Raw genomic sequence first — 11,855 nt, forward strand, 5'->3', positions numbered from 1 at the left:
TGACATGAGTAATATGTATATTAAGTAAAAAAGTACATTTTATGTACTACGCTATCGCGCATGCACCCACACACACACACACACACACACACACAATCATAAAAACACAGAATGCATAGAATGGTGTACGACTTATTTAGTGACAAACTGGGTTTTCTTACCTTTGTCCTCACATTCTTTACATGTCATTGTTCAAATGATGATGTGCCTTCCTCATCATTTCGTTCTTTCTGTACCCTTCAAGGAAATCATTAAAACACCCATGTTCCGTTTGTATCATAAGGTAGCTCTGCACAACATTTATGCTTGTATTTCTGCACGTAACTCTCGAATCAATGTATTACATAAACAGGCTTATGCACGCGCCCATGTTATGAAATGATTCTCATATTTTATTGGCATGGCATAATAAGAGAATATCACATCTACATAGCCAACGGAATATCGCGGAATACGGCTTCATATTCACATGCTACTCAGTTGCGAGGACCTGCAGTGAGCCTGTCTCCGTGAAGTGGGAGGTATACCTTTCCTTTCATGTCCTTGCACCTTGTCGAAAAGTACCATGCAGGTGATACTTCTCTTTCCTCCCAAGTGTTTTTTCTGTAATATTTTATACTGATGTCAATGAGACAAAGAAAACATTCAACATTGTCCTCATATTTATTAACACATGGCCAAAATTTGAAAAAAACTGAGTTTAAATGGCATAGTTTACTTGAAAAGGACAATGAAGTAAGAGGTTGATATGCCTTATTCCTTGGCTGATTTTTTTTTTCGACCAGGAGTAGGGTGGGGTGTAGGTCCTATAGGTTCAAAGTTGAAGTTCAGACTATAGAGAGTAGGGTTAGGATGATTAGAATGCAGCACCTTAGTGATAAGGAGGACAAAAGAAGTTGATAATGTTTATGTACAATAACAATTTATAGGCATCTATAAATTTCGTTGCTCTTTTTTTTTTCAAGTCTTCGCTACTTACATCACTTCTTTCGAAAACCCACAAAGGTGCATAGTGATATACTTTTTACTGCCTTTTGTGTATTTTCTTTTCTAATTTGTAGTGGTTGGATGAGTTTTTCCTTTTCTCAGAACACATCTCATAATCGTCTCCATCAACAGGAAACAGGAAATCTGTTAATGTGGTGGAATATGTTCGATAATGTTTTATCAATCAGTTAACCAAACACGGTTGAAACGAGTGAAGGAATTATGTACATCATATCGAACATAATTTGTAATCTACATTGCGTGTCTCTTGAAAAGACATGCTCCATTTAACCTGAAGTTCCGACATGAAATGAATGATATTCTGGATGACAAAAATGCTGAGGCTAGTGGTTAGTAACACTGCATGCCCTCTGACGAGGAGCATCGCGTTTCTTATACAAGTTCTACTAATGAACGAAAGAACTGGGTAAAGGTAGGATGCGCCGGTTATTATATCTACATCACATGGAAAAGAAGTCTATATTTTTGTTTCCAATATTTTTCTGATTTCATGTGATACCCGCCGATTAGAAGACTGGGGTGATAATCCACAATGTTCTTTCCTCAGCCCAGCTAGTGCAGCTGAATATGGGGTTTCCAGCATTCTTGTGAGATAGAAATATGAAAACAAACAGACGTCCCTGTCAAAGAAGTTGAATAGAGACGAAAACTGTCTTTTTTTTTCTATCTCCTGTCTCTTGAAGAGGTGTTAATGTTACTAAATCTGTCATAAAATCATCCTCAAACGTTTCGTCTTATTAAAGTGCTCTTCTTATTAAGTGTTCTTAACACCAGTTTCATCGATCCCCTTTTAATAACATTATTAATAACTTGGTGATACATGTGTTGTAGTACTTCTCAGGCCTCCTGAAAAGCATTGGACTTCAGTGGTCATTTTCTCTGGTACGCAAAGCTAGCATCACTATATATCACAGGGATGGTTCGCGGCATATTGGAGTGTTTGCTTCTTGCGATGGTATCTTTGACACTGATTTGGGGCACACTTGCTGATGCTGATGCAGACTCCGAACAGCCGAACAGTAATATTTCAATCCAGGCATAGTTCGATGAGGAATTCTGGTATATCGTTCACACAAAGCTTGGCACATTGCTGGCAACACGTCTTGCTTTCCTCCGATTTCTCCATCTGCATCGCCTGCCTGTCCCCTGACTTACTTTCTTTAGGTTGCTGACTTGTCCTGCCATTACCATTGACCTCCTTGCTCCTGTTCGCCGATCTCGGCTGCTGAGTAATTGCTGATGTCGCTACAGGTGGGGGTGGTGCGGCGCGAAGTTCCCTTTCCGATTGAGGATTTAACCGCACTGTATCAGCGCTGGTTTGTCGCGTCATTTTCTGAATATCGGTCCGAGCATTACCTGACTGGCTTCGCTCCAGTCTGTCCGAGCGATTTGAAATGGATCTAACAACGGGCGGTTGCGGCTGATGGTGGGGAGGAGGAAGCTGTGGAGCTTTAGGCGGCTTGGGAGGGAGTCTGGGAGACCGTGGGGGAACAGCCGGGATGGCAGGCGGGTGGAAACTCCTCGGCGGGACTCTTGGAGATCGAGGAACTGGCTCATCCGATGGAAAGAACATCTGTTTGGATCCGAAATTAGGAGGTGGAGTTCGGGGAGGTGGTGTTGCGGGTTGTGGCACCCTCAATCCCATGTGATTACGAAGATCCGATTCGGACTGGGAGTAAGATAAGTTTGTCCGCCCTGCGAGGGGCGATCTTGGCGGGGTTCTCGGGGGTTTGTGGGGAACGATGCGGCTGACTTTTGGGGATCGAGGTGGTCGAGGCGGTGGACGTTGCTCGTTTGGGTGCAGGCCATTGGACTGCCCGAAATAGATTTCGGAATCCACGCAAGGCTGGTCCTGAATGACGTAGGGCACGCGAGAGTTTGCCGGTCTCTTCACGTAGGAAAAAGGACGAGTCTCCGAAGGCTGGCCTTCTTGAATGTAGGATGGGCGAGAGCTGCAGTTTGAGTTGACAGCTAAGGCCATTATGAATGCGACAGGAAACTGTTCAGTGACACCTGCCGAAAGGGAAAAAGCGGGAAACCGTTTAGTCCTTTACCCTAGTAACAGTTAAGGGGGGGGGGGGGGTGGCTAAAACTCAGTTATCAGCATTCACACATGGGTTGAGTACACCTGCCTGTATTCAAACAGTTTGGGAAATGTCACGCACGTGTGGGGGCATCTTTTCTTATGTCTTGTGCTTGTTGAGAAGATTGGGAGGTGTAATTTCTCTCTCTCCTGACTCGTTCTTGTTCATTTTTTAATGTTGACATGACAGTAAAGACTGGCTATCAATAATGAAATGAGGAATAGCTTTAGTCGAAGATACAACTCGAAAGTACGTTTGATGTCAACAAAATATTTGAAAGATTTTTGTAACGTTGACTCGATAGTGCTAAATGCCCTTACAAAGAATAAACCGAGGTAAAATTGAAGGAAGACATCTCCCCAAATACAGATACCAGATACGCAGTTTGCGTTGTTATGGAGACCAGGTGAACGGACGAGAGGAATTAAGATAAATGATAGTGCATGACGCATTCGATTCACGTGAAGACTACCGATAAGGCATTTACAGTGTACAAGTCTAGGAAACGCATGATGACCTCATCTTCTATTAATATATACTCCAGGGGCTTGTATTTTGAAGCAGTATATTAAATACCCTTATCAAACATAACATAGTGCATTGCGTAGTACGACAAATAACACTCCAGAGAGCGATTATGACCGACTGGCGAAAGGTGATAACCGTAAGTTTGTAGCAACACACTACACGGAGATACAGAAAGCAACAACACTATTTTTTTTATAAGACAAAGAGTGTAACAAACCGAGTTGGTATGACACACTCTTTGAGAGGCCAATGCAATTTCTAAACCATTAATGATATTTATCACTCATTCTTGTGATTACTATGACTGCATATTTCAATGCAGATAGTTGAAAAGATATACCCAGTCATAATCAGCTCAATAATACAAGTGTTGTTATACGGTCTACCAAGACCTCAATGTACCAAGACTTCAAATTCTATACCCTGGAAGAGAAGTCATGTAGTCGACAGAGCAGTTCTGAAACGTCAAACGAACGTTGGGATGTACATGAAATCAAATCACCTTTAACAACAACAACAACAATAACAACAATAACAACTATACGCTCAAAGACAAATAAACATACATGCAGACTGCACACAAAACGAAAGCTGCCAGTAACAGTAATTTAAACTTAATGAAATGTCACAATTGTAACGTTGGCACATCAGAAACATCAACACAGAACAGCAAAAAGAAAAAAAAAGTTTGATGAGATCGGGTAAAATAATGGTGGACCACGTCAGAATTCTGTGTAGGAGATTTCAAGATAGTATCACTCGCATTGGTGGCATGCATTGATTCCCTACCAGAAATGTAGCATTGTCGTTTCCCTTTATCCGAGAAGAAAAAGAGAAGGAAACTCGTAGCTTTTCGATAGAACAATAGTATAGTGACACCTTAGATCTGGCTCACATGAATGATTAATCACCCTTGTATCAATCAGGATTTTTTGACAATCACTGCTTGATCACTGCAAGAAACGGAAGATTGCGGAAACCGAGAGAATAACGTTTTCAGAGCACAACGAATCCCAAGCGTCCTTTAAGGCGTTACCATGTAATATCACTTTTACCATGACTACCATCTATAACACTATACGATATATATATATACCATCATACCACATGCATTTGGGTAGTCACATCCCAGGTATAGGAAATGTTGATTAACGTGGAGAAGATTCCCCTCACTGTTAAGGGCTGCCCAGAGTGTGTGTCTGGCGTGCACTGCCCACGAACTTATTCCGGACAAGGAGTGCCAACTATTGATTTGGAAAAGAATTCATAGGGAAACTTTTCGCCGTTGATGTTCTGTGTTTTTTCTGGGCAATCTGAACATTCATTTTGATCTCTAACATATGTAAAATTTGTTTATTTATTGAATGAAATTAAATTTCCCCTTCGAGAAAAAAAATATCAAACAAAAGTCTATCTCATCTAAATATCTGCAAAAGTGTAAATCAGAGCTGTTTGTTGTGAAAATGTTTGAAATCGTATCCTCCTGTATGGAAGCCCATTTTATCACTTTTCCGCTTAATACCGACATCTATGAGTTAATGTTGTATGTCAGATAAGTGCCCAGATGTGCCAAGGCGAGTAATTCTGGTGTTTATTTCATCAATCTTAGTGCAATTTCTCTTCGGGAATCCCCGCGTAGACCTATAGCTCTTTATAAATCAATTATGTCATACGCATGGAATATGTCAAAGAAAATATTATGTAAATATAGTTGAAACTCAAATCTATTGAACATCCTTTTGTCCGGAAAACCAATTGAATTGAATTAAATCAAAGAGGTATTTTATTGAAGAACAACCATTAGCTAGCCCGCAGGCTAAATTGCGGACATTTTTAAAAGAAACCAGCGTGAATACATTGAAATATGCACAAAAGAGTAAAAGATACACAGAGTCAAAATATCAAAGCTATCTATCTTGAATATTGCACAATGAAATTGGCCTTTACTACTAAACTTAAGCAAATGTTGAGGTTGCTTTTTCTTCTTATTATATATACATAATAAGAAAATAGCTATCATAAAACAATTTTTTAAATTTCACTTTTCAATTAAAAACAAACATAATATATTACCACATCAATTTCGATAAACATTCTATACTTCCTCTAACAGCAGTATACTCATAATTGTGCACATATTACTTAAGCAATTCCCCTTTAAATTCAACCTTATTGTCATCATTTTCTTCTCCTTTTCTCTCTTCTTGAATTGCATGGGTTTATTTATTATCAAACTTCGCATCCCAGTAGCTGAATTGGGTCTGATTTACAATGGTAGCTCCTCAACTTTTACTTTCCTTGTCTAATTCTCCTCTATCAACCTCATTCTATTGCCTACAAGAACAATATGCAAATCATCACTATCTTTAATAATTATACATAGTTTACCATTATTATAATAAAACCACCATTTACATTACCGTGATAACTGTAACAACAATGAATCTTATATTCACAACAACAAAAAAAAATCTGTATAACAGAAAATATTGTGTTTACATCATTGAAACTATTCAAACAAAAACCATAAAACCAAACTCGTTGTCAAACTAAAACCAGAGAAGTTTGCATAAAACTAACACAAAGATCATGACAGATTTTTTTTTTAAATCAAAATTAAGAGATGAAATTAGAAATGAACATAAAGCATATTCTTTATAAACAGTCTCCCGGTCACTCGCACACAACGATGCAAGTGATATTCTGTAATGGATGTATGTGTTTCCCTTTCTGGGTGGGTGTTTGCATTTTGTTTTTATTTGATATATCTAATAAAGATAAAATACAATAGAATGAAATTATGATCTCCTCTTAATCAAATAACCAAAATACAGTGTATTACAAAACTATTGTCACTATTACTATATGCCCATGGTTCTTTTTGTCATTGCCAGAATCGTGATGCTATACCAACATAATTATGTCTAGTGAATGATTTATATATATATATATATATATATATATATATATATATATATATATATATATATCGATCCGAGGCAAGGGTGAGAAATGCATATGGACACTTTTCATGTCACCATACTGTATATCTTTCGGAAAATAGCGGTTTGGTGTGAAAAAAAAAATGAGAGTATATCTCCTCAACATCTTTTTCGTGTGAAAAGAACATTATAAGCAACTCTCATATCAAAGTGCATTAAATTAGCACACAGAACGCGACATGCCTGATCTTTTGCTTTCTATAATTATCAGCTTTCTGGTGAAATGGTCCGTTCCAAGTAGGCCCAACACATAAAATTGGATCCCATGGACAAATGGAAGACCAGCAGGCGTAGCTAAATATTGCCCATCCAGGCATCTTGCACAGACGTGAAATGAAAACACGCATAGAATATCATAAGTAAGTCCTGAAGACGGAATGGTGTTTTTTCCCCTCATTTATGGTAATGACAATAATGAGAAATGGCTCGTTATCAACTCCTCCAAAACAACAGCGAACCACGTGGACAATTTCAGTCTATTAATATATTCATGTAACTCATCCATTTCAATAATTACTAAGTTCAATTTCCATCTAAATAATCGCTCGAAATTACCCCTGCTGTCTGAAATTCAAGTACCTCCCAAGAAAACAGAATTCAAGCAAATAAGTACCACAAAAACAAAAATTATCTTTTTGCTTTGTGTCTCACCTACCATAAGACAAAATAAACCAAAAGAAATACGCACAAACACACACAAAAAACAACAACAACAACAACAAAAATAAAAAAACGACAAGAACTTTTTCCGTGTATAGTTGCGATGAAAACGAGTGGAGGCTTTCCAGGGCAGTTGTAAGATTTGTCCGTTTACGTCAAATTACAGCAAAGATTATTTTCATCTTATTAATCAATGAATTGAGAAGTTTCCGATCTGCATTTATTTTTAAATCTGAATCGTTATTCGTTATCAAACCAGCATACGCTGCGTATATTCTAGCATGTTACAAAAGGTATCGTTCGTGAAATTTCATGTCCACACCCTGAAGCAGAACTTGTATGAGATGTTTCGATATTTGTACCAAAATAAGGCGAACTTGTACGACGCTCCCCGTATCGAGTTGCAAAAAGACCAGTGGAGTCTGGGTCTCGAAAATAACGTTTCAGAAGTCAAGGCTCTATTTTGGATGTGGATAACAGAAAAGGTACGATATACCCTTTCATGAAACCACCGAAATGATACCCCCCCCCCCCCTTGGGGATCACTATTCGCTCGAATTTATTAAGCAAAAAGGACAGTAAGCGATACCGTCAGAGACAAGGAAGAAATATACGGATCGTGATCCTTTCTTGTGTCTGAGGCATTCCATTAGTACAAGTTAAACCTCATCTGCAAAGTCTTATCTTGTGTATCACTGAAGGGTAATTGAAATCGTAATCGTAATTTCGAATCCTGCCCGAGTATGTACGCCCATGATTTCTTAGCAATGGCTGCTATTAAAACACTGATCAATTCAGTGCTTATTTACGTCGATGTAGGGCAATTTGTCAATCAGTTGCAATGAAAACATCTCGACGGAAGAATTTCATGAATTTGAATAATTACGCAGTACCCGCTGCATGCTATAAGGATTTGAACCAACACTTGCTGTCGGGCGGAAGCTCGGTGGTCTAGTGGAGATGATGCCTGTCCGGAGATCAGGAGGTCGTAGGTTCGAATCCTGCTCGAGTATGTACGCCCATGATTTTTTTTTTTTAATCATGGCTACTACTAAAACACTGATCAATTCAGTGCTTATTTACGTCGATGTAGGGCAATTTGTCAATCAGTTGCAATGAAAACATCTCGACGGAAGAATTTCATGAATTTGAATCGAAATCTCATTTATGCAAATTCAGTATATCATCTAGGCCTACTTAAACACACAAGAACAAGAACAGATCAGAATATAACCGTTATACTAGATTTTTTTTTTTACTTACTACATGGAGATTTACAGATTAATTAGATAAATACATGAATTATGAATACAGACATATACACTCAGCAAAAAAAAAAAAGAAAGTTAACACTTTTTCATATTTCTCATAGCATTTTCAGCTAAATATTTATGTTTTATATGCCAGAAAGGTAAAATTTGCAAAAAATGGGCAAGATGTCATTCATGCGTACGTACACTTCCAACAATGAGAACAAAAGACAATCTTACACAATAAGAACCACAAATTGATTTTCAAAAATCAACCTTTTATCTGTGTATGATGTCTTTGCAGCCCCCAAAGATGAATGAAGCAAAAAATAATGCAGGAAAATGAAGGATTTTCGGTCAAATCCGAATTCAAATGACATAAGAGAAGAAACGATAGAAATTTGAAATGTTATTTCAAATTAAAGAAATTGAAAATAAGATTTGGTTCTTAAATTTGTCTCATGAATTCCTAAATTAAAAGAATGAAATAAAGAAATTCTGCCCATTTTGTCACCTTTGCGGCTTATTCCCTGTGTGATTTCAAGTTATGAGTTGACAGAAAATCCTCATTTTCTCCTTTAGTTTCCCACTTTGTTTTTGATTGAGGATAAAGAGATACAAGGGCATGAAAGCTTATTTTTGTTTCATTTATGTCTGTAATTTCTATGTGTAAAATTGATCTTTCGTTGTCGTTGCCATCTTAAAGGGCATTTGCAAATGAATGAAAAAAAAATTATTTTTTTTTATTTTTTTTTTTTTTACTTTTTTGCCTTTGGAGGAACATAAACGAATGTGTTTAGTCATGCGTAAAATTTCCCTTTGTATTAATCTACCGGGTTGATTGCCAATTGAATAAACTTTACTATGGTATATGACACAACGATTTCTATCAAAATTTTTAATGAAAAATATGTACTGGAAGAAGTGTTCATTATTATTATTTTTTTTTTTGCTGAGTATATATATATATATATATATTACATATATAACTTTGCGTGTGTGTGTGCTTGTGCATGTATGAAAACAATGTACACGGGTGGGGACTGTAAAAAAATCAATATCTTTTTGACACACACACACATACACACACACACACACACACAACTCAAATTCAAGTTTGGTAGAGCGAGGACACCGAAGGAGATGGAATGATCAAGGAAAATCTATCCAACTAAAGCCCTTTTATTGTGTAGGCAATGTACGTCCATTTAACCTTTTGGTCCACAACACATGCAACCTTATGACGCATTAACATCTTATATTACCAACAACAATGATGGCTTGAAATATAATCGCCCTACTTCATTCAAACAAATGAACAGAATCCTCTGGAATCAGAAGTATATACCCATAATTAGTTTCGCCGGTTTTGAGGAGGAAAATGCATTATACATTTTATTTGGAAGGGCAAATCTTCACCTTGTCACGTTTGCTTTAATTCATTGCGTTTCAAACAAGATAAATGCAACGATTAATCATGTGTTGATACCACTGTACGAACACATTTCGTACATCAACACTTTATATAGATTTCGAATTATACTATACAGCGAACTTTGTGGCGGGAATAACAACGTAATGTTTATTAGAGTGATCCAGCTGTAACCACTTATTGAATGTTTCATTCGATTGTAGTGTTGAATTCAAGCTGAATGCATCAATGCGCCATTCTCTAACAGTATAATATGTATATGTATATATATATATATATATATATATATATATATATATATGTACATACATACATATATATACATATGACATATAGGTTTCACAAGACTCTTATGAGACCACACACATTCAAACGCAAACAAATAAAAAAGAATACCTAACCTCAGATTAGACTCTATAGGTTAGGGCTGTGAGCGGGAGTCACGTGGTGTGCCTCTCTATACGACGACGCGACTGCATCGTTTGGATGTAGTCATGTTTTGACCTGAAGCAATTGGAAATAATAGGGACTTTACAAATTGATACAGAACAAAACACGCAGGTTTGGATGTATAAAATCCAGTCACTCTTGGTGCCTCGGATAGTCACGATGAAACGGGATATCGTTTCTTGAGATGCTTACCTATGGTGAAAGAGACGTTGATCCACCTGAGAGGTTTAGTCCATGTAAATCACAGAGTGAAGGGCAGAGCTTATTGATGTTCAGTAAAAGCACCAATGATATCACATTAGAGCCCTCAATCTCCAGAGCTATACACGCAATCCTTGTAGTCACCGGATAGCTCTCCAGCGTTCATCTGTCATGGCGAACGAACACGAAGGCGAGAAAAATTAATGTAGTGGAAGACTAACTGTCCGAAACAAACGGAAGGTGTACGGGACAATCCGCTCGACAGTTTTGCAGCTTGCCTTCTGGCTGCGATGACTTATTTGGGACACAAGGGGAGGCTAAGTGTAGGAAGCTACAAGTAAGAGTGAGTCACAGCAATCATCCGGGCTAAACAGTAAGCACTCACGACAGGGGGCGGGAAGCCTTCCGAGCAGAGGGCTATCAAGGATACAAGATAACGGGAGGGCTGTCTTCCAACAGTCATGGTCGAGAGATTAACTTCTTTTATTTCTCCCATGCTTATTTTTCTGTTTCCAGATTCATGCATTGCTCCCTTTATCCGTTCTCGCTGTTTATAAGTGATCAAAATAGTGCAAGCTTCTTTATTGATCCCCTAAGCTATGCGTATACCGTATGTCCCAAAAATAAAATTACAATGGGACCTTCCACAATGATAACTTTAAAAATAATGAATCAATCCAAATACAATTTCAGGGTATGAACTAACTCACTGCCCACATCTTACTGAAAACCCCATTTGATTTTCTTCAGTGGTCAAAGAGAAATGAGAAATTTTGTTGAGCATGTCAGGAATCTCTTCCCTTCAAGTTCTGTCCATTGTGTTCCACATTGATATGCAGAGCATCCTAGTGCTAAACTTGGAAGAATCAGACTCATTGCATGCTTACAACAATCCACATTTCTCTGTGACCGCTTTACCAAATTGAATGGGATTTTCTGCAAAATAGAGCTAAGATGTTACATTTTAAGATGTCGAAGTAGCATTTAGACAGTTTAATAATATGGGGAATTATCAATGTGAAAATCCGAGTGTATCTTTTTTTTTGGGGGGGGGGATATGCTGTATATAAAACTTGCATGCTGTATATAATTATGAAGACAGTGAAGAAATTTGTTAACTAACTTATGTATGCATGTATATATATATATATATATATATATATATATATATATATATATATATATATATATATATATATACATATACATATATGGTGGCATCTATTTCTGGTCGTCCCAG

At 37.5% G+C, this 11,855-nt stretch overlaps 1 protein-coding gene across 1 annotated transcript; it reads right to left on the reverse strand.

Moving 5' to 3' along the window:
• Positions 1 to 2,035: 2,035 nt before the first annotated feature.
• Positions 2,036 to 10,830, reverse strand: LOC140228370 (uncharacterized). Its single transcript, XM_072308595.1, has 2 exons — positions 10,607 to 10,830; positions 2,036 to 3,021 (listed from the first exon to the last, which is right to left on the reverse strand). Exon 2 carries the CDS (start codon positions 2,987 to 2,989, stop codon positions 2,036 to 2,038), a length of 954 nt encoding a protein of 317 aa, XP_072164696.1. The 5' UTR covers positions 2,990 to 3,021; positions 10,607 to 10,830.
• Between the last annotated feature and the right edge of the window lie 1,025 nt (positions 10,831 to 11,855).

Source organism: Diadema setosum, chromosome 5, assembly GCF_964275005.1.
Source record: "Diadema setosum chromosome 5, eeDiaSeto1, whole genome shotgun sequence".
NCBI lineage: Eukaryota > Metazoa > Echinodermata > Echinoidea > Diadematoida > Diadematidae > Diadema > Diadema setosum.

Bases quoted from the DNA above. Each gene is read 5' to 3' on its own strand.
- LOC140228370 (XM_072308595.1), bottom strand. From the start codon at position 2,989: ATGGCCTTAGCTGTCAACTCAAACTGCAGCTCTCGCCCATCCTACATT.